Here is a 24,065-nt window from a genome sequence, read left to right as displayed (position 1 = left end):
CTGTGACTTGGCGAATTTGGAAGCTTAAGGTGTTGCTTCCATAATAGCAGCAATAATGCCTGCTGTGACTGCGAAACTGGTTGGCGGATACGATTTCTATGTTGAATTTGACAAGGTTACCTTTTAAGGGTTCTCTCTCGTTCGGGAGTGAGTTGGAGAACATGGCAAATAGATGGGGTGAATCTAAGATTCTGTGATTTCCAGAGGCCAAGAAAGTGGCGTTGCATTCTTTTGGGGTGAAAGGCCACTCCAGGGACTCCCGTCGTATTCATCCTTAAAAGTGAGGCGAATCAGAAGTCTCGTCCCTTTGTAAGATTCCTGTTCTTTTGGTCTAAGAAGCCAAATAAGGACACAGACTTTGGGATTTGAACATCTTTTTAGAATAGTACCAGTCTAAAGTATGTACAATTCCCTAATCTCTTTAAAACTATCTTTTATCAGAAGATACAGATCATGAGTATTCATTGGAATTTTGAAATTCAGCTCTTAGATCATTAACTATTTTAAAGTTTGCCCCCTTCATAGTTGTCCTATAAATGTAAGCTTTGCTCTTTTCCAGAGATACATGTCCAATGATAGCATGGCAGAAGATAAATGAGGATTGCTCATCAAGGGGGAAGAAGGGTATTATCTTTCTAATTTCATGGGAGCGAAAGCATTTGTGTGTTTGAGAGCATGAGAGAGCATGTATGTGAGAGTGAGACTGGTTGGGGGTGATGTATTTCTGAGAGAGCGAGAACAAGACTGTTCATGGAGGTGACTGGTGTTTGTGAGGAAGAGAGACTGGTTGTGGGCCCTAAGGAAGAGGACCATGAGGTCAGAGCTTCAGCAGCCACTGCTGCTTCTGGTGTGTGCTTTTGGCCTGCAAGGGAAAGGAGTAGGAGAGTTGCTGAAAAGAGTAAGTAATGGTAGCTTTTTAAATTTATTTTTCTTGATTGACTACCATTTTAATTATTGGGTATTATGTGATGTCTGCTGTTTTGAAATATTTTATTTATATTTGGACAATTTTTAATTTTTATGAACTTTTAAATTTTGGATGTCCTGTTCCATCAGCTGTTAACATTTATTAGTATAGTTTTACAATTATTTTTGTGTGGGGATCTATAGCAGCGTGGCTTATTCTGTTTTCCTAATAGGATGAGTATTTGTGTTTAGGGCCTGGTTTAATATTTGTAATGTTGCCTTTTCATAGATAGGGTTGTTACTGTTTGAGTGTGTTCCATAATACGGGTGTAATGTGCAGATTAGTTTATGTGCATTATTGCAGATCCTGGGCCTGATAGGTGCTTGATTTCTCTTTTAATTACTCCAGGTTTGCACTGCATGCAGAGTGGCTTTTTTGTTTTTCCATTCCAGTTTCTGTCTCCATCTTTATAATTTGCGGTTTTTCTATACTTGAAGGTCATTTCTCTGTGTGTAACCAAGGTAAGGTTTTATATTAGCATGTAGGCATTTGTATCAATCTTATTTTTGTGTTTTCTCAATAGGACATGCATTAGTGGTAAATTACTGTTTTTTCATAAGGAAGGCTATTGTGCCTGGTAGTAAAGGGAGTTTGTTTTGCTTTTACTGAGATGTCATCAGTTGGACCTAAATCATTAGAGTGGGTTTGGCCCATAGATACAACACACTTGTAAAGCATGGAAACAGCAAAATTAAAAGTGCTTTTAAAAGAAAGGGTGTAGATATATTTATATATATATTGATGTCTATAATTATATATGTATCTATATATCTGTAGACATTACAAGTTATGCATCTATCTATCTATAATGAAAGATACCTAGGAATAAGATTAAAAGTGGAAGCAATAGAGCCAAGAAATGAGCAAGTTTCTTCTTGAATCTAGCTGCTATTGGTTTAATACAACTATCACATGAGTGTTGTTCCTTGATGGACAATTGTGAAACAAAAAATGCACATAAATGTTTGTTTCTTCTTGGGTTCATGTACTTCTTCCTAGTACCTGAACTGTGCTGGGTCAGAGGGAGAGATGCAATTCCAGATCTCCTTGGCAGCAACTCATAACAGTGTATTCACAGCATTGCCCAGATTTGTTTGCCTAGAATATTCTTCATTATTTTTAGAAATTAAAATTGATATAGAAATATTTCTTGTATTTTTTTTTCAGACTTATACCAAAGTTTTTTTATAATTGCGATCAAGGTCAAGCTGATCCAGTAGTAGCTGTGGCAAGAGACCAAAGCAGTGTGTACTTGAAACTCTTGATGCACGAGACTCAACCTCCATCTCATTTCGCAGTCAGCACTATCACCAGGTAGTAGTTATATTTATATATGAGCATTTTATTAAGTACAATAAAGGCTTAACAGACAATGGCCCACCTTATGCACACCAGAACAAGATATGTATACATTTTTAAAATGTTGCATTTTATCCCCTCCCCTTTTAAAGCTTACACATCTGTAGTTCTTACAACAATTAAATGTAACTACAAGGTACAAACCAAAATATCCATCATCTTGGAGCAAAATTGAAAGAATTATTTCCCTCAAATTTATTGCATTATTTACCTACAAAACCAAAAATTATAACCAGGATAAAAAGATATCATCCACTCTTACTAACCACCTCCCCACATACCTCCACTCCCCAAACCCATTCTCCCCATACTCATCTAGAAGAACAACGTCTAGATGAGTATGGTATTATGATCAGCACTTCAGAATGTCATTCACCTCCCATACTATAAGATTAATCCAGCTATAAACATGGAAGCTTCACTCCTAGCTCCAGGAGACAGACTTGGAATATAGATGTCCCATATAATAAGGAACTTTGCTCAGTGTTTAGGGGATTCCCTTGAATCCTCTTTTTCTATTTGTAATAGCATATGAAGTGTGTTTGTCCATTGCCAGAAAAAGGGAGCACTCCTCTTTCCATGCTAAAAGAATCTCTTTTTTATTTATCAGAAATGCCTCCCTAATAACTATTTATTTATCTACACGCAAAGAAGATTATTCATCTAAAAGAACTCCTTCAGGAGTAAGTTTTAACTACTTGGGAGGCTACGCTAACCAAAAAAAATCTTTCCATTTTCCTCCTACAAATTTCTACCGAAGGACATGATCGGAATTCATACCCCAAGGTTCCTCTCTCCCTTTTACATTTTTTGACATACATCTGCAGGTGCTGCTTTCTTCACAGGAGCCCTGGTATGTGAGAGATATGCCCTCATTAAAATTTTATATTATATCTTTCTGATTGTTCTATTAGTGACCAATTCTGGAATTTTAGTGAAAACCTAAACTTAACTGCAAGCCTTTCTCAAACTTCCACTTTAGCAATAAACCTTCATTTGTCCATGATGTCTCTCCCCTTGATTTTTCACCACATTTGTATGCAAAGCTGGAAATTGAATTGATTGGTCTATATTTAAAAAAAAAAAAAAAACCTCTTCCAGCATCTTACCCAAATTGCCAGTTAGATTGAACATATGTTAGTGAAAAGAAATGTAGTATCTTAACTGTAAAAATGAGAACACATTCTGAGCTAAATTATAAATCTACCCTAAACCCTGAAAAGATTATATTATCCACTCATTACTTAGCACATGAGATTAATCTTGTATCCCCTTCCCAGCCCATCTTCGAAGAAGCTCTTTATGATACCCAGGAAGAAAGTAACTTATTAATCCATTATGAGAATCAATTCAGACTTCAAAGGATCCTGCTGCACACTAGAGCATAGGACTCCTCCATACTATTCTCAAGGAACTGATAAAAACTTTTTTCTTATTAACTTATTCTTACGATACTTTCTATTATGTCTTACATGCCTAGCATGTAGACATAAAGAAAGTGCAGGGGCTGGATTAAGTTTCTCTCATAATTGACTGGTGTATAAACAGTAGTAACATACAAACCAATCCTGAAGATGCTGCAAAGAAGCCTGGTTATATAAACCAAGATGAGGTAGACACAGCATGCCTTCATGCCAAGTACTCTGTAGATGGGTAAAGGAAATATGGGTTCTATGATTGCCTCATAAAGCCAAGAAGTTAACAATTAGAGAGAGTAAATATTTTTATCTGCACAATAGGGAGAAGTTGGGAAAACATAAAGCCATTTAGGAAATAATGTCATTTGAATAGATTAATTCTACGAAGCAAAGAGGGGAGGGCAAGACTGGCCATTGAAACAACTTATCCTTCATAAGAGAAAGAAGAGGGGAAAACATTAAGGTTATATAATTGTTTGGTATCGTTTGATAGCTGATTCTCAAACAATGAAAAGACCATCTGTTATTTTTGAGGGAACTCCCGACCCCAATTACTCTTAACCTGATTCTGACTGGCAAGAGCCTCTGATTTGCTGAATCTAATTTCAGCCCCGAAAATTTAATTTCATTCATTTTCATTTATTAAAATTTGTTAATCGCCTAACAAAGTTTTTTGGGCCTAGGCGATATACAGTAGAACATACACAAATGTAAAACAAATTCAAAAACAGAAATAATATTCAAACATCATCAAAAACAAAAAACATAATACAACACTGCAGTCATCAGATATTAGCAAACACCCTTTGACACATTGTAGGAGGAAGTTTTTTAAAGCAGACCTGAATTTCTTTAAATTTTCTTGCGTCCGGATCTCGAAAGGTAAGGAATTCCAGATGGAAGGGGCAGCTACAGAAAATTGATCCCAAAAAAGTAAATTCTTCCATTAGTGGAATTGAAGAAGCTCTAAAACTCAATAATATGTGCAAATATGTCTGCAAAGGCCATCATCTTGAATACAGAATTTCTCCCAGGACAAGCAGGATGGTAGTCCTCACATACAGGTGATGTCATTAGGTGGCCTTCCCTCAGTCTCTTTTTTCCTGTGCCGCAGTTGTCTCGCGGTTAGGAGCTCTGTGAGATTTTTTCTCACAACTTTTCCTCACGGAAAAAACTTTTACTTTCACAAATAATTTCCCTACACGGATCTCCCTTTGGCACACGTTTTCATCGATGCTCGGGTGAGTTACTATTCTGTGTTCTCCGGTCAGTTCCTGTCCCCTTCACTGTCGGTTTCCCCTGGTTACCAAACCGTTTTGTGGCCCTCTTTTTCTTTCTCTCTCTGTGTCTATCACACTTGGTCCGCCCCACAATGCTATGTTGGTCCTGTTAAAAGTATGAGTGACAAATTAGAGGCAGGAGTTAATATGGAACAGAGCAGATGTTATGTATAAATCAGTGATCCATCACATTTCGTATTACAGGGTTGAGTGGAGAAAAGATTCTTTTAAAACATTTTCGGCTTTTTCAATTGTTTAAATTTTTTATTAGCTTTTGTTATTTAGTATATATCTATGTATAACCTTTTTTCAGAAATTATAGAGGTTTTAACATGCTTCAAAATCCAGCTGATATTAGCGTGGGAAAACAACTCTCGAAAGTCATCACTGTCAGTTTCTCATGCTCTGACAACATCTACTACTCTGTGGCATTGACAGTGAGTGTCTTTAAAACACTTCTGTGTCTGGGATAAATTGTTTCTGATGCTAGTATTGCAATTTTAAATCTAAACACAAAATTACAATCCTGAAGACCAAGGTGTATTTGCCAGGAGTACATACTATTATGTATAATTTATCATTAATCTGAAAGGCAACTTGACAGATTTTTTTTCTTTTTGTTTGTTTTTTTGGCTCAGGGTCGTGGAGAAGGGTTTGAGGTGTTGCGGCTGACGGTAAATTATTTGAGAGAAAACGGAGTGATGGGTGGGAGGGGTGAAATAAGGACAAAATAGAAAAATTAAAAAATGTTTGAATTGTAATATGGCAAACATACAGGGCCAGATTTTAAAAGACCTACATGCGTAAATGGTCTTACGCATGTCGGGCCTATTTTCAAAGGTCCGGCCACGCGTGTTAAGTCCTGGGACTTTGGAAAGGGGAGGGGGGGCGGGGTGGTCCAGGGGGGCGGGCATGGCTAGAGGCCCCCGGCACAGCGGCCATTTGCCACTGTGCTGGGAGATCGTGTGCCGGCAGGGTGCTGGCATGCGCAACCTGCACCATGCCCAAGGCAGGCGCAAAAAGTCAAACAAGATTTAGGGGGGGGCTAGGGAATGGGTAGGTTAGGGGAGGGAGGTTAGTGCAGGGGGTTGGGAAGTTCCCTCCAAAATTGGAAGCAGACTGGGAAGGAACTGAGGAAGGCCATGGGCCTCGGCGCACAGAGGATGCACAAGTGTGAACCACCTTGCGCGCGCCGACCCCTGAAATTTATAAACATGCGCGCCACGTTTTAAAATCGGGCATCCATGTTGTGCTCCGCGCAATGGACGCTCGTGCGCTAGTTTTGAAAACCTACCCCACAGGTCTGTTAAATTGTCATGATAAATATGGGCTGTTCCATTCTTTGCTTTTCTGTTTTGTTTTTTGTTTCTTCTGCATGTAGACATTTACTGACATGATGTTTTTTCACTTTGTGTTGTTTGTACTCAGATCTTTATTAAAGAATAGTTAACTAAATTTATTGAGAGAATTCTTGAATACAAGATGTGTGGGGAAATGGATAATTGGAATATGTTATATGTGAATACTGTGTACCTTCCCTGACAGCTTGATTTGCTGGGCATTTCATTTAGCATTTTATTGATGCAACCCTGTATCGAAACTACCACCTCCCATAAATAGATATTTTATTTACAGTATTTTTAAAATATGGCGTCTTTCAGTTCTAAACAGTGTTGGAGTGAATGTATCATAGCTTGTGCTGCATCCAGAGCAAGCTTAGTAACTACAGTATGTGTGCATGTATAGGTAGGTGCCCTAATGCAAATGCCAACTATCAGCGCTTAGTTACAATGAAATTGAAGCCACAATTGTCTCAGGTGTGGAGAACCGCCTCCTCTCGCATACACATGATTAACCACCCCTTCTATCCCCAGTTTGCTCCTATTGCTTTCCTAGCGTGTAGCAGATGGACTCAGGGACCAATGGGTATAGTGTACTCCTGATAGCAGTTTGAGACTGAATCCGATTTCAATCTGACGTCAGTCCTAGTACATATACCCCAGCAGGAAGTTGCTGCTCTTTCCGTCTCCATAGCAGTTCGGGACTCTATGCAAGCTTGCCACAGCGTTAGAGTAGTTTACCAAAGAAACCCCAAACCAAGAAGAAATCTTACCTCTACAGATGAGCCCTGCTCTCCTGCGGTGACACCCCTTGGGTCCCTCCCCAGTTGACAATTCCTGAGATGATTTCCGCAATCCCTTGGAGGTTGGCCTCGGACCAGCAGCCGACCCTCCGGCGTGGACTTAGCCCCAGCAACGGGTGAGGTTGAGAGGCAGCGGGTGCAACTTTGAGCGCGGCGGTGAAGGTATTTTCCCTTTCCCCCCGCAGCTGGAGACCGCCCAGAACGAGACCTGGAAACGTCGAGACAAGGTAAGGTAGGAAAACGTCTTTAAAAACCTCCGGTCTCCGAAGTTCGAAGAGTCTCACGGGTCGCCAAGCCGGCGCCAGTGGCCACCGGGGGTGATCAGCCCTAGCAGGCCTAGGACCTGGTCAGTTTCGGGGGTCCTCCCACGTCTGCTGGGTAGAATTCTTCAAAGGCTGCATACCTTTGGTCCACATGCAGCTGGGGGTCTCCGATAACACGGCCACAGCCTCCGCCAGAGGACCTCAACATCCCGGGACCTTCTATGCCTAGAGAAGTGCCTCCACTGCCCAGAAGCCCTACCTTTGGGGACATGGACAACTCAGACAATGATTCAGAACCCCTGGAGGAAGGGGAACTCCTTCCCCCCCCCCCCCCACCCCAGGGACTGAACCCCCCACTGAACCATGAGGCGTTTTTTCACCAAGGACGAGCTTCCAGACATAGTCACACACAGCTTGAAAGGGCTCACTATCCTGGGCACAAGTGTCTTGGGGGACTGTAAGACGAACCCCCTCCTAGAGGGACTCCGTCAGACCTCCCGTCATTTCCCACTGTTGCAAGCCGTCCAGCAGCTAATTGACTTGGAATGGGAAGCCCCGGAGACCATGTTCAAAGGGGGGCGTGCCCTGGCAGCCATGTTCCCTCTGGACTCCGCTGCCAAAGATCTCCTGGCATGTCCGAAAGTGGATGCCATGGTCTGCGTGGTCTCGAAGCGTACTACTATCCCAGCTGAGGGAGGAGCAGCACTCAAGGATGCCCAAGACAGACGTCTAGAATACATCCTCAAACAGCCTTTTGACATCTCCGCTGTGTCTCTACAGATCGCGGCCTGCTGTGCCGTGGTGACACAACGCCTGCTTATCAAAGACCAGGAACAACACTCCCGGGGAAGCCCTGGAACCAGCAGTATCATTCCTCACGGATGCTGCTTCTGATCTAGTGCGCACCGTGGCAAGAGGCATGTCATCCGCCGTGGCGGCCAGAAGACAACTCTGGCTCCGAAGCTGGTTGGCTGACGCAATGTCCAAAACGAGACTCACAAGGATGCCCTTCAAGGGAACCCTCCTGTTCGGAAACTAGTCAACAAATGGGGTGAATCTCCACTGCTGCCACTACCGGAGGACAGGAATAAGAGAAACCAGCGACCCTTCCCCAGAACTTCTAGGGGCAGAGGATTACAGCGCTTCAACCCATACAGAAGCACATATCAAGCATCTCGCCACGCAGGCAGGAATCAGTCCTTTCGGAACAAGCACAATAAAAGGGGAGCCGGCTCGTGGCCAGGTCCCAGCCGCACCCCACAATGAAAATCAGCCAACCCGTCCAAGGGAAGAAGCCATAGGGGGCACACTTGCCCTATTCTACCAAAGATGGGTCGAGAGAACCTCGAACAAGTGGGTCCTAGCGACCATTTGAGAGGGATATTATCTGGATTTCCACCAGATCCCTCCGGACAAGTTTGTGGAATCCCCCTGCTACGACCCCACCAAGAGGACGGCAGTGGAAGCTACACTGACCAGATTACTCGTCTTAGAGGCTATAACACCGGTGCCCTCATAACAAATAAATACTGGACACTATTTCACCTATTTTATCGTTCCCAAGAAAGAAGGGACGTTCCGGCCCATCCTGGACCTCAAGTCGGTCAGCCACCACCTAAAGATTCCTTGCTTCCGCATGGAAACCCTATGCTTGGTCATAAAGGTGATACAACCGGGAGAATTCCTTACATCCCTGGATCTGTCAGAAGCCTACCTGCACATTCCGGTCTATCAAGAGCATCAGCGTTTTCTATGCTTCACGATCCTGGACCATCACTACCAGTTTCCAGGCACTAAAATTCGGATTAGCCACAGCACCCCGGACATTCACCAAAATCATGGTGGTAGTGGCAGCAACACTGAGGAAGGAAGGAATCCTCGTACACGCTTATCTGGACGATTGGCTGATCAGGGCGAAATCCCCAGAGGAAAGTCACCAGGCGACCAACAGAGTCAAAACTCTATTGGAGAGCCTCGGGTGGGTGGTCAACGCAAACAAGAGCTGTTTGCAGCCTTCCCAATCCCTAGAATACCTGGGAGTTCAGTTAGTCACCAAACAAGACAGGGTCATCCTAACACCGACAAGGAGAATCAAACTGATGACCCAGTTGTGAACCCTGTTGAGCGAGCTTCGTCCCACAGCATGGGCAAGTCCTTGGCCTCATTGCATCTACACTGGAAGTAGTGTCATGGGCAAGAGCTCACATGAGACCCCTACAGCGCTCTCTACTGTCACGATGGAGCCCACTGTCCCAGAACTACAAAACCGTTCGTCTCCAGCTCCCGGACAAAGTTCGGACCCAACTACAATGGTGGCTACAAGAAGGCCATCTGAGCAAGGGAGTGAGGCTGTCCTCACCAACCTGGATCCTGCTCACCACGGACCGCCAGCCTACGGGGATGGGGAGCACACTGCCAGGAGCTAACCGCCCAGGGGCAATGGAACAAAAAAGAGTCGGGATGGAACATCAATCGCCTAGAAGCACGGGCAGACTAGCCTGCCTACGTTTCGATCACAGACTCTGAGACAAATCAGTCAGTCATGTCGGACAACGCCACATCAAAACGTCAGGGAGGAACCAGAAGCCACAGGTGTCTCTGGAAATAGACCCCCTAATGACGTGGGTGGAAGCGAACCTTTGAGAGATCTCGGCCGTCACATCGTGGGGAAAGACAATGTCGCTGCGGATTACCTCAGCCCAGGAGAATGGAGACTGTCGACCACAGCATTCCAGTTGATAGTAAGCCATTGGGGAACAACAACCATGGACTTCTTGTCAAACCGGTCCCAACGCCCAAGTGCCCAGCTTCTTCCAGCCGCAGATGGGAACCTCAGTCCCAGGGAATCGATGCCCTGGTACAGACCTGGCCACAGGAAACTCTATTATACGCCTTCCCACTGTGGCCCCTATTAGGCACAATCATCCACAAGATAGAACACCACAAGGGACCAGTACTTCTAGTGGCCCCGGACTGGCCAAGAAGACCATGGTACGCAGACATGCGAAGGCTACTGACAGGGAGCCCTCTCCCGCTATACCGCCCACACAGAGAATCTGCTCCAACAAGGGCCGATCCTCCACGTGGACCCAGCTCTATTCTCTCTTACGGCCTGGCCATTTAGAGGACTCGCCTGAGGAAGATCGGATACTCGGGGGCAGTAATTGACACCCTGCTCCGAGCACGCAATTTCTCCACATCCCTAACATACGTAAGGATTTGGAGCGTATTCGAAGCCTGGTGTGAGGACTGTGGCATCATCCCATGCTTAGACAAAATTCCAGCGATTTTGGAATTCCTACAGAATGGCCTACAGAAGGGATTGTCTCTCAATTCCATCATCAAGGTACAGGTGGCTGCATTATCATGCTACGGAACCAAGAGTGAGGACTGTAGCCTATCCTCTCACCTGGATGTCTCCCACTTTCTGAAGGGAGTGAAGCAGATCTGACCACCCCTATAGTGGCTGATGCCTCTATGGAACCTCAACTTGGTCCTAGACTTCTTAGCAGGAGCCTCTTTCAGACCTCTCCGCAGCCTGTCCTTCCGACTATTAACATTGAAAACAGCCTTCCTGGTGGCAGTCTGTTCGGCCCGTCGTATCTCCGAGCTACAAGCACTGTCCTGCCGGGAGCCGTTCCTCAGACTCACCCCGGGAACCATCCAGTTACGCACGGTCCTGTCCTTCCTCCCCAAAGTGGTTTCTCACTTCCATCTCAATCAAACCATCTCGCTACCATCGCCAGATGAGCATAAGGATTCGGAAGAAATTCTCCACCTGCACCACCTCAACGTCGGCAGACTCCTTGTACGATACCTGGAAAGGTCGGGATCTGTACGAAAGACGGACCATCTATTCGTCCTTCACAGCAGGAAGAAGCAAGGGGAAGTGGCCTCGCGAGCAACCATAGCCCGCTGGATCAAAGAAGTTATCAAGGCAGCCTACGTAGAAGCAGGCAAGCCGCCGCCTTTGCAAGTCAAGGCCCATTCCTCTAGAGCCCAGGCAGTGTCCTGGGCGGAAACCAAGATGCTGTCACCCGCCGAGATATGTCGGGCGGCAACATGGTCCTCCATCCACACCTTCTCCAAGTTCTACCGCCTGGATGTTCAGGCTCGAGAGGACACAGCATTTGGAAGGACAGTACTAAGTGGGCCTCGGGCAGCCTCCCACCCGGTTCGGGAGTAGATTTTATACATCCCATTGGTTCTGATTCCATCTGCTACACGCTTGGAAATGGAGAAATTACTTACCTGATAATTTCATTTTCCTTAGTGTAGACAGATGGATTCAGCATCCCACCCCTCGGTTGCCGTCATTCATGGAATTTTCTGGCAACATCCCTGAGCGCGAGTTATTCATGGATAAGCCAAGCTTTCCCTCCAAGTAGGACACCCATCCTACCGGGTGTCGACATTTCTTGGTTGAAGGCACTGGTGGTCTCCACCTATAACCAATTCAACCAGTTCAAGTTATACAAGTTAAGCAAGTTATACAAGTTAACCAAGTTATTCAGCCACACATATATCCACAATTGCTTTTCAAGGAGAATACTGAAGAGCAGCACTTCCTGCTGGGGTATATGTACTAGGACTGACGTCGGATTGAAATCTGATCCATCTCCAACTGCTATCAGGAGTACACTATACCCATTGGTCCTGAGTCCATCTGTCTACACTAAGGAAAACGAAATTATTAGGTAAGTAATTTTTCCAATTTGTAAGAAGCAACTCTGTTACACCGACATTCACAAAGATCATTATTGAATCGATATGGCTGCAGCATAGGTCAATGCATACAACTCAATTGCATACAATTCCATTATTAAACATCATTTGCTAATTACTAACATATTCTCAATCCCCAAGATGACCGCGCCCTCTCCTGCTAAATTTCAATTTGCCAATTGCTATAGTATCATGCTATAGCAATGTAACACCTTTGGAGGAACGCAGGGCCATGGAAGCTTCGCTGCTCAGGTTATCCTACAATTTGATCCTTGATTACTGACAGATTCTCTCTGTGGTACAATGAGACCCCAATCTATAAAAGAGCAGGGGTCATTAATTAAGCATGCAAACAGAATTTAGCTGAAGACTTGACAGGCAACTCATCTCGCTCCCACCCACCAGTGCAACGTAGAAGCAGAATACCACATTTCTTGGTATTCTCTACTTGTCCAGTTTTCAAACATTGCACATGCCGTGCACTCCAGGATGTGATCAACTCCACCAAAAGCTCCAAGGTAGTGACACATCACTTGCTGTGGGTATCCCACAACCTAACTGCAGCCATATCATAAAATGTGTAATGCTGCCTAAAGCTGCAAAGCCCAACAAGGCTCGAGGTCAACAACTTAGGAAGCTATAATGCTGTTTCTGCATATTGCTGTTGAGATGGAAAAACGTAAGGAAGAAAATTGTAAATTGATGCTAACACATATGATTGTTATTTGAGAATAGTAACATCTATTACCATACTACTGCAGAGCTAGCACAGTCCTTCTGAAACCAAAGGAGGATAATTGCAGGTTGACACCAAGATATGCTATTGTTTCCATTCAGCAAGTGCAAATTGAAAGTTCCATGCTAGGATACAAGGGGGCGGGGATGTGCTGCATGCAGAAATAATCGAAGGGGAATTATCCGACGCATAAGGGATCCACTTAGCACATTTTTACCAGTGTAGCTGCATAACACATGTCCCTAAGGGGTTGATGTGAACTCATGCAGAAATACATGTGCAATGAAGACCTTGAAGAAAGCAGATAATATAATGGGACCACTTTTGAGACCAAGATTGCCAGAGCCCCAAGGGATGAGCACTGATCTCCATGGCAGAGAAACCAGCTATGCATTATGGAAAACCAGGTTCTGCAAAGAGGATGCCATAGCCCATCTGAGGTGCAAAATAGAACTCCTGTAAAGAAGAGCAAGGGGATCGTAGACTAAGTTGTTAAGGAGTGGTGAAATGCCCACACAAATTGTGTGATGGCAAGAAAATATCTGTCAAATTACACAGTGTTGGGTCTACAGACCTTGCAGTATTTTATTTATTTATTTATCGAGTTTTATATATTGTCGTTCTGTTTCGCCATCACAATGGTTTACAAAGTTTCAATGTTTAACAGTTTCTGAAAGGTTCATGTGAATGTTAATGTAGATATTGTCGATTTTATAAACGTAGTTCGTGGGTCAAGCTATATCGGTTTCATTGTGTGGTATGTTACTTTCTTGCATTGGTTCCACATATTTGCATGGTGTCGTTAGGAGGGAAGTGGTGTTTTAGAGTCATTAGGTGAGTTGGTAGGCTTTGGTAAACATCCAGGTTTTTAGATCTTTTTGAAAGTTTTTAAGTTTTGTTGTGTTCTGAGTTCAATTGGAAGAGTGTTCCAGAGTTTAGGGCTTCCTAGAGAAATTGCTCTCTTTTGCGTTGAGGTGAGTTGTTTGGAATGAGCAGGTGGAATCTTTAATAGTCTTTTTTTTAGCTGATCTGAGGTTTCTGTTTGGAGAGTTCAATTTTATGTATGTACTTAGCCAGTTTGTTTGTTGTTTGTAAATTATTTTGTGTAGTATGGATAGTATTTTGTATTCTATCCTAAATTTTATTGGTAGCCAGTGTAGTGATATAAGTGTAGGAGTAATGTGATCATGTTTTTTAGATCGGGTGAGTATTCTTGCAGCTGCGTTTTGGAGGATTTGGTGTGGTCGGATGGTGTTAAGAGGAAAGTTGACTAGCAGGGAGTTACAGTAGTCCAGGCTGGAGAAGATAAGTAGGTGAAGGACTGTTCTGAAGTCGTTGGGGGAGAGGAAAGGTTTTAAATGATGTAGGGTTAGGAGTTTGTGAAATCCGTCTTTGATTTTTGTTGTGATGTGGTTCTTGAAGGCAAGTTCCTTGTCAATTATGACTCCAAGGTTGCGGGCATGATTGACCGGTGAGATTGCCGTTTTTTGGTTCATTATGTTGAGTGGTGGTAGTTGAGCGTTGTTCTTTCTTTCCAGTATGATTATTTAGGTCTTATTGAAAATAATAGCTATGTGAGGCAGTGTCCCTAATGTTCCCCTATTTACCTGTGCGGGACAAGGCTAGATGTCAGGTCCACTTTAAATGCCTTAAGGAGAGAGTATGCTTTTTTGGCGGGATCCTGCGGGGTAGGTGGGGCTCAGAGGGCATAACCAGAGACTGGGGAAATAAGAGCTGGGATCCAGGTGAGGATAACTAGATCAGGCTCAGTTCTCCAGGAGGAAGGCAGCTCCTGTGTATAACACTGTCCAAACTCTGAGCTGAGACAAAGTCGCACAGCTTGAGAGTAGAGAGAGAACACATTGTCTGAAGGTAAAGTCAGTTTACTGCTGTGTTTTCATGTTTTAAGAAAGGCTGGAGTCAGACTGAATTTCTTCTTCCAGTCCTGTGGGAATCACCGCTTGTTCCCGCAAACTATCATGCAGAGAATGATTGGAAGAGCTGAGGGATCTCGTAGAGAACTTGCAGTCACTTCAGTGGATTCAGGGAGATTATGTGCTTACCATATTAGAAGGTCACTTTTTAGTGATCTCTAAAGCTTAAGTACATTATGGAGTTAGAACAGGGGTGTGCACAATTCGCACATTCATACACTTGACAGAATGAGGAGATTAACCATAAGATAGCATGCATGCTCCAAAATCCATGATGACTCCTAGATGAACATCAAACTGTCATATCTGGTAAACAAGGTCCTTAGCTGTGGCAACAGCTTGTGGAAGAGAAAAAAACAGGCATGGAAGAGGCACTACTGCTAGAAACTGTAAGAGAATACCTGTAATGATGTAATATATATACCAGTTTGACCAAGTAAAACGCTATTGGCGTTGACACCTGACCAGTTAGTGCTTCGTTGACCTCATCTATAGGAATATCCATCTAACTCGAAGGCACAATAGTATGTAGTAATCATTTTCAATGATAGAGTAGATACTGTAGCTGGTCAACTCACCTGGAACTGTGAACAGGAATAGTATGGCTCCCTGAAGACCAAATGCACCAAGTACAATAAATGTACAGATCAGAAGCTGACTGTGAATTGTTTAACATCACAGATGTATGACTGGACCATGTGTGTGCTGTCTGAAAACTGAGAGACCTGTGCTACTGCCCAGGGTGAATCACATCAAGTGACAAGTACCTGTATGCCACAAATGATATGCTAAAGAAAAATAAAAGATGCTAGACAGAAAATGCTGACGTGCTAGTGCTGGAGATATAGCCCCTGGAACTTCCTCACCCAGAAGTCCTTTATTGATCTGTCATTAGCTGATAGAACTGTGACAATAAACAAGAGTTGTTCGAGGAAATGCAGATGTTTTAACCTGAGAAATATTGTTGCAGCAGAGTAGCATTTTCATGTAGTCTTCAACACAAGAATTGAGAAGCCTTCACAATAAGGCAAGTGCCACAGTAACTGCACAAAAATATTAAATCTGTATTAGACAATGCAGAGGGAAGGGATGCCTATCAGCAGCTGGTGACGCATCTACTGAAGCACTTTGTCACTACTTCGTCACTTCACCAGGTTCACGAAAGCGTGACCTACTGCCGAGCAGCAATATCAGGAAAGTATACCTAGCTGTACCTGAAAATTGCATACCAGAATAATTAGAAGTCTAACTTCAGTGCCGGGAAAAATAGTGGAAACTATTCTAAAGATCAAAATCATAGAGCATATAAAAAGACATGGTTTAATATATAGAAATGATGGCAGAAGAAGACCAAACGGCCCATCCAGTCTTCCCAGCAAGCTTTCGCAATCTTTTTTTTTGTTTGTTTTCTCATACTTATCTGTTACTCTTGGCCCTTAGTAACCTTTTGGTTCTATTTCCCTTCCACCCCCGCCATTAATGTAGAGAGCAGTGTTGGAACAGCATCTAAGTGAAATATCTAGCTTAATTAGTTAGGGGTAGTAACCACTGCAATAAGCAAGCTACACCCATGCTTATTTGTTTACCCAGATTATGTAATTCAGTTCTTGTTGGTGGTTGTTTGTATATAGATCCACTTTTCTTCATTCCCCCCTGCCATTGAATCAAAGAGCTTTGCTGGATATGCATTGAAAGTGAAGTATCAGACTTTCTCCCCTGCCGTTGAAGCAGAGAGCTATGCTGGATATGCATTGAAAGTGAAGTATCAAGCTTATTAGATTTAGGGTAGTAACTGCCGTAACAAGTGAAGTATCAGTCTTTCTCCCTTGCCATTGAAGCAATGGAACACAGTCAACGTGGTTTTACCCAAGGGAGGTCTTGCCTAACAAATTTGCTTCATTTTTTTTTTGAAGGGGGTTAATAAACATGTGGATAAAGGTGAACCAGTAGATGTAGTGTATTTGGATATTCAGAAGGCATTTGACAAAGTCCCTCATGAGAGGCTTCTAAGAAAACTATAAAGTCATGGGATAGGAGGCGATGTCCTTTCTTGGATTACAAACTGGTTAAAAGACAGGAAACAGAGAGTAGGATTAAATGGTCAATTTTCTCAGTGGAAAAGGATAAACAGTGGAGTGCCTCAGGGATTTGTACTTGGACCGGTGCTTTTCAGTATATTTATAAATGATCTGGAAAGGAATACATCGACTGAGGTTATCAAATTTGCGGATGATACAAAATTATTCAGAGTAGTTAAATCACAAGCAGATTGTGATACATTACAGGAGGATCTTGCAAGACTGGAAGATTGGGCATCCAAATGGCAGATGAAATTTAATGTGGACAAGTGCAATAACCCTTGCTGTAGTTACACAATGTTAGGTTCCATATTAGGAGCTACCACCCAGGAAATCATTGACTCAGTGTGCTGCAGCAGTCAAAAAAGCAAACAATGTTAGGAATTATTAGGAAGGGAATGGTTAATAAAACAGAAAATGTCATAATGCCTCTATCACTCCATGGTGAGACCACACCTTGAATACTGTGTACAATTCTGGTCGCTGCATCTCAAAAAGATATAGTTGCAATGGAGAAGGTACAGAGAAGAGCAACCATAATGATGAAGGGGATGGAACAGCTCCCCTATGAAGAGAGGCTGAAGAGGTTAGGGCTATTCAGCTTGGAGAAGAGATGGCTGAGGGGGGATATGATAGAGGTCTTTAAGATCATGAGAGGTCTTGAACGAGTAGATGTGAATTGGTTATTTACACTTTCAGATAATAGAAGGACTAGGGGGCATTCCATGAAGTTAGCAAGTAGCACATTTAAGACTAATTGGAGAAAATTGTTTTTCACTCAATGCACAATTAAGCTCTGGAATTTGTTGCCAGATGATGTGGTTAGTGCAGTTAGTGTAGCTGGGTTAAAAAAAGGTTTGGATAATTTCTTGGAGGAGAAGTCCATTACCTGCTGTTAATCAAATTGTCTTAGGGAATAGCCACTGCTATTAATTGCATCAGTAGCATGGGATCTCCTTGGTGTTTGGGGTACTTGCCAGGTTCTTGTGGCCTGGTTTGGCCTTTGTTGGAAACAGAATGCTGGGTTTGATGGACCCTTGGTCTGACCCAGCATGGCAATTTATGTTCTTATGAACAGGCCACCTCCCCCACGGCCAAATATCCACATCCTTGTGGACCAAAAGAAGAACTAGAAGTCAAGTGGCTGCAACTAATATTGCTCCACAATGCACCAGGAGTAGGGCTGCATGAGCAGGCAACTGGTCTGCAGGTTCTTGTCGACCCACGAAGCAGCTCCCTTTGAAAGAAGAGGCTGGTGGGCAGGGCTACCCCTTTTTTTTTTTAAATCATGCTTGCCAGCGTATCCCCAGCCTCTGCTCCCTCCCTCCCTTACTCCAGAGACAGAGCACCTCGCTGGTTGTGGTGCCTCCCCTCCCCCCCTCGCTAGCTGAAATCATTGCTATTTGCATGTCTTTGTGCCAAGGAGCCTATGGTGCCTTTCTGGAATCTATCACTTAAAATGGCAATGTATTGCAAAGCTATAAACAAATTTATATGATGAATATCCCCTTTCTTTTTTAGTTTGGCTGTTGTGAAGCTTTGTGTCTTCTCTCAACTGCGTTTCCAATTTGCACATGGAGTGTTGGATGGCACTGTGGGTATGTTACTACTTCCAGTATACACGCTTCTAGAATTCATGTTTACAAAAACAGAGGACGCTCCTTCAGGTATTCAAAACTGTTTTTATTTTTATGACTCATGTTTAGAACATAGAAGAGACTTGTTTTTCTTTTCTTTATTATTTGTATATAAAAATTTGACCAACTTATTATTCCCTGGAATTTGGCCCTGGTGGTGATGAAATGTGCTAAATGTTTTTAAAGCAAATATAATGAGCTATAATTGCAATACTTGCCAAGAGCTATGTTTTGAGTTTGTTTGCTGTTGGTCTTGTCTCTTCATATGTATGTGTGTGCTTTTTAATTAGTGTGACCTTTTGTGTCCCTTCCTGAGGCCACACTAAACCTTTTGGTATTACATGCATATTTGATATGCCTGAGGGTGCAATGACATTATGCATGGCAGCACCATGATTTACTGTTGGTGCTTTTTAAATTTATTTATTTAATTTTTTTTTTTTTTTGCCAAAGAACAATAATGGTATACAGAACAAATAAGGGTAAAAACAGATGAATGAATTAAAAATATATATATATAGAGAAAATAATATTTAAAAATTCAATAAAAAATACATCTGAAACAAGAAATTCAGAAGTAAGGAACATTTATTTAGTACTGTTTTATATGTATATTCGTAAGCAATGGTTATATAATTCATTGCATAAGTAACATCCTTAAACCATATGATCAATACAAAAATTCCATCCAAACACCTGACATGGCCATGTTTCACCTAGACAGCCTGTATTGGATAATTGGAGTAATAATTATTTTCTTTTTCCTATCCAAAACAAAATAAATCATAAATAATAAAAAAAAAATGTTCATAATATCATGAACCTAATCCTTCAGTATAAACTTATTAGAAGCATAACAGCAATCAAAAATATAGAAATTAGTAATAATCAAAAAAACCTATTAAAAAGCAAAAGATAATATACAAAAAGTTTTTAAAATAAAGTAGAAAAGATATCTACTAGCAGAAAGGAGAAGCAGGAACTAACTGCTGAGACAATAGTTGGAAAACCAGAGCTATGGAACTATTAACTAAAATAAAAATGTGTTGCGTGGGTGGCCAGCTTCAGTCCTCAAGAGCCACAAATAGGCCTGGTTTTCAGAATATACATAATGAATATGCATGAGGTTTCTATATACTGCCTTCATTATATGCAAATCTCTCTCATGCATATTCATTGTGGTTATCCTGAAAACCTGGCCTGTTTGTGGCTATTGAGGGCCAGAGTTGGCCACCTCTATTGTATTACAAGAAATAGTAATAAAATATAAAAACAGAACCAATAGAAATATAAAATACATATCTACATACCATCTCTCAAGTGGTGTTGGCATTCCCACAAGAAAAAAGAGAAAAAGCACAAATGTTTTATAATTAAAAAGTATGATTATTAAATTATTACAGCAACAAGGGGAAAAGGTGAGGGGCGCTAGGGAGGGTTAAGGGGAGGAAAGTAGGGAGAAGGGAAAAGGAGTGAAAAGGAGAGAAAAACGTCCTACGCCCCTTTCCTTTCCCACTGCTACTTTTGGGTTTTTTCTTTCTTATTCCTCCCTATATTCCCTTTCTTTTTCCTTTTCTTGGTTTCCCTCTGTTCCTCTCCCCACTTTCCATTTGCTCACATTTTTCTTGTAGGAATGGTAGCACCACTTGAGAGATGGTATGTAGATACCGTATATATTGTATTAGTTTCTGTTTCTATATTGTATTAATACTTTATATTGTGATACATTTTTATTCTACATTTGTTTTAGTTATTTTCCATATCTCTTTTTTTTTTTTAACAATTGTCTCAGTGGTTAGTTCCTGCTTCCCCTCTCTACTAGTAAGTATCTTTTCTATATATTAAAACACTTTGTTGTAAATGATCTTTTGTTATGTAATTTTTTTTATTTAATAATTTCTTTATGCTTGATTATTTTTATGATTTTAATAAAGTTTAAAGTTTATATTGAAGTATTATATTCATGATATGAACATTTATTTATGGATGTATATTTTTTGAAAGGAATAAGAAAAGAATTATTATTTCAGTTGTCCCTTATGCTACATGTCAGGTGTTTGGATGGAATTACTGTATTGATTGTATTGTTTCTGGGTGTTACTTATGGAATGGATTATATAACCATTGTTTATGTGTATATATACACATATAAAACAGTATTAAATAAGGATCCCTTCCAAGTTTCCTTTTTCATTAATACTTTTTATAGATTTTTTAATATTTTATCTCACTATATTGGTATTTTCTTTTCATCTTTTTTTTTCTTACCTTCTATTTGTTCTGTGTACCACTATTCTTTGGTTGTTTGATTGTGGTTTACTTGCTTCTCCTTGTGTTGGAAGTTTTGTTTTGTTTTTTTACATCTTTTTTGTTTTCTTTATGGCCTTGCAGTTGCTTCTTTGGGCATTCAGCTGAACCTGAACTGGTCTCTATTGGGGCTATAATTCCATGAACCTTCCTTCACAAGTGTTTGGGGGTTCTCTCCCCTTTTTAAACCTTCTGACTCTTCTGTCTAGCCCAACTATCACAGGACAGTAGCTTTCTGGAACATGTGTCCACTCAGTCTCTTGCACCATTGGAATCTGCCCTGACTGGTGCTACGGCATCATGAAACTTCATTCTCAGCTATTCATTTTTATTTATTTATTTATTTTAAGTTTTTCTATACCGGCATTCGCGATAAATATCGCATCATGCCGGTTTACATTTAACAAGTGGATAGGGAACAAAAAGGTAAAAAATAACATTGATCCTAATAATAGTAATAAATAATGATAATAGTAATGATAAAACATTAACACATTAAACAAGAGAAAGGCTAAGGAATGCAGTTACAATAAAACAAGGGAGTAATACAACTTGGAGCATAGAAAAAGAAGCAGGGGATTAAATAGAGAGAGTATATATGTCAGACAATGTGCTTGAAGCATTAATGAATTGCCCTTATGAGGTAGGGATGTTAATTACCATGATTAAGGCAAAGTCTGAGCGACTATTTAATAATGGAATAGGTTCAGTTTAGTTCGGGAAAGGCTTTCATGAATAGCCACGTTTTGAGTCTTTTCCTAAATGTGGGAAGGCAGGGTTCCTGTCGCAAATCTGGTGGGATGGAATTCCACAGTGTTGGTCCTGCAGTGGAGAAAGCTCTGTCTCTGGTGGTTATGTGCCTCATGGATTTGGAGTGTGGTACTTGTAGGGTTTCTCTATAGGATTCTCTGATTGGTCTGTTGGACGTAAATTTTTTGAGAGGAATTTGAAGGTTGAGCTGAGAGTGTTGATGTATAGCTTTGAAGATAGTGGTTATGGATTTATATATGATTCTGTAGTGAATTGGCAGCCAGTGCAGGTCTTTGAGGATTGGTGATATGTGGTCTCTTCTCCGAGTGTTAGTTAATATTCTCGCAGCCGTGTTTTGAACCATCTGAAGAGGTTTAGTGTGAGATGAAGGAAGACCTAATAGCAGGGAGTTGCAGTAATCTAGTTTAGCAAATATTATTGATTGCAGAATAGTTCTGTAGTCTTGAAAGTGGAAGAGTGGTCTTATTCTTTTTAAGACTTGGAGTTTATAGAAGCAGTCCTTAGTAGTTTGATTTATGAATGCTTTAAGGTTTAATCTGTTATCAATGATAGCTCCCAGGTTTCTTACTTGTGGAGCTTGTAAATTGGGTGGAGGATTTGTGTCGATGTTACTGTTTTCAGATGAAATTAGGAGGAGTTCGCTTTTTGAAGAGTTTAGTATTAGATTAAGGTTGGAGAGGAGTCCATCAATTTTTTTAAGACAATTTTCCCAGAATTCAAGAGTTTTGGTGTAGGATTCTTTGACAGGGATGACTATCTGGACGTCATCTGCATAAAGAAAGTGTTTAAGGTTTAAATTAGTTAGCAGTTGGCAAAGAGGGAGCAAGTAGATATTAAAGAGCGTTGGTGAAAGGGAGGAGCCCTGTGGAACTCCCGTAGATGAAGAGTAGTGTTGAGATTCTTTGTTGTGAATTTTTACTTTGTATTTTCTGTTCTCTAAGAATGATTTGAACCACGATAGAGCTGTTCCTGTTATTCCGATGTTTGCTAATTGTATTAGCAGTGTGGAATGGTTAACCGTATCAAAGGCAGCTGAGAGGTCCAGGAGGATCAGTAAATAAGTGTGACCTTTGTCCAGGCCCATGATGAGGTAGTCGGTCAGGGAAATTAGTAGTGATTCAGTACTTAAAGCTTTTCTGAAGCCATATTGGGCCGGGAACAGAATTTTATGTTCCTCGAGGTAGTCTGAGAGTCTGGAGTTAACTAATTTTTCCATTACCTTGGCTATGAAAGGGAGATTGGATATAGGACGGAAATTAGTAGGATCATTAGGATTAGGACAAAAATTAGGACAAAATTAGGACAAAAATTAGGACAAAATTAGGACAAAATTAGGACAAAATTAGGACAAAATTAGGACAAAATTAGGACAAAATTAGGACAAAAATTAGGACAAAATTAGGACAAAAATTAGGACAAAATTCATGAATTTTGTCCTAATTTTTTATTTCATTGTCCTGTCTGTCCCAGCCATTGTAGTCTAGCTGAGTTTCCTGACCTGTAGTTCCCCTTAGAACCCAATACACGTGTCCTCTTGAGTCATTCAATAAGTGGCAATGGTGAGTGATGACTGGGATTTCTTCCTTCCTGTAGGCTGTGAGCACTATTGTGGCAGTATTCCCAGGTGCCCAATGAGGAAGAGCTAGACAAGCTCAGGAACTGTGCCCATGTTGCTTGTATGGGAGCGAGCAATGCTTTTTCTGGGTCATTGTACCAGTTCAGATTTTATCATTTTTAACACATGTACTTGTGTTTTTTTTTTTTTTTTAATATGTCAGCACAAAGCCAAGTTTTGACAAATCTCTTCAAAATAAAAAAAAAAAAACCCCTTCATTAGTTATTAAATCTAAAACTTTACAATAAGATTCTCCAACAGTTATGTTCTTCCACAAATGTTTCCTGTTCGCTTATTTGCTAAGCCTTTTTTGGAATACATTGTCTATTCCTTAGTCATTTGCCTATAAAATACAACTTAATCTTACTAACATCAAAATAAAAGTAAAGTTTAAATGATTTGCTTACACTTTCTTGTAACTTTAGTACCAGGCTAAAACATTATTCTTAAAAAGTGAGGGTTATACTGTGTATTCCTTTATTTGTAGCAGAAGGGGAGATTCTTCCAAATTCAAACAGCTCTGTATAAGTCAATCTTTCTTCTAATTAGGATCATAGGTTGGGCGTCAAAGAGAGGATTTAGATTTTTCGCTCTCTTTAAACTCAGAGAAGCAGGCAGTCCCCTGAAATGCAAACAGGGGCCCAAGATTATTAGCTTTTCCATGAAGCAATGAATTCAGTTTTATTGTTAATCCATTCTGATGTAAATATTTGTAATGATTGAGTGGAAAATACCATGTTTATCCTCACAGCAATGTGATGAGGCTGCATAATTCAGTTTAGGCTTCATCTCTGTGAGTTAGTGCACTGCACTGCCCTCTCACCTATAGTTT

General features: G+C 41.3%; 1 protein-coding gene across 1 annotated transcript in view; it reads left to right on the top strand.

Moving 5' to 3' along the window:
• The window catches only part of HTT (huntingtin), a 797,032-nt gene that overhangs the window by 328,057 nt on the left and 444,910 nt on the right, over positions 1–24,065 (top strand). Inside the window, exon 24 of the mRNA XM_029606726.1 lies at positions 18,425–18,570. Within this exon, the coding sequence (XP_029462586.1) occupies positions 18,425–18,570 (146 nt within the window). The remainder of the gene's footprint in view (positions 1–18,424; positions 18,571–24,065) is intronic.

Source organism: Rhinatrema bivittatum, chromosome 1 (genome assembly GCF_901001135.1).
Source record: "Rhinatrema bivittatum chromosome 1, aRhiBiv1.1, whole genome shotgun sequence".
NCBI lineage: Eukaryota > Metazoa > Chordata > Amphibia > Gymnophiona > Rhinatrematidae > Rhinatrema > Rhinatrema bivittatum.
This window is presented reverse-complemented; position numbering and strand designations above follow the sequence as displayed.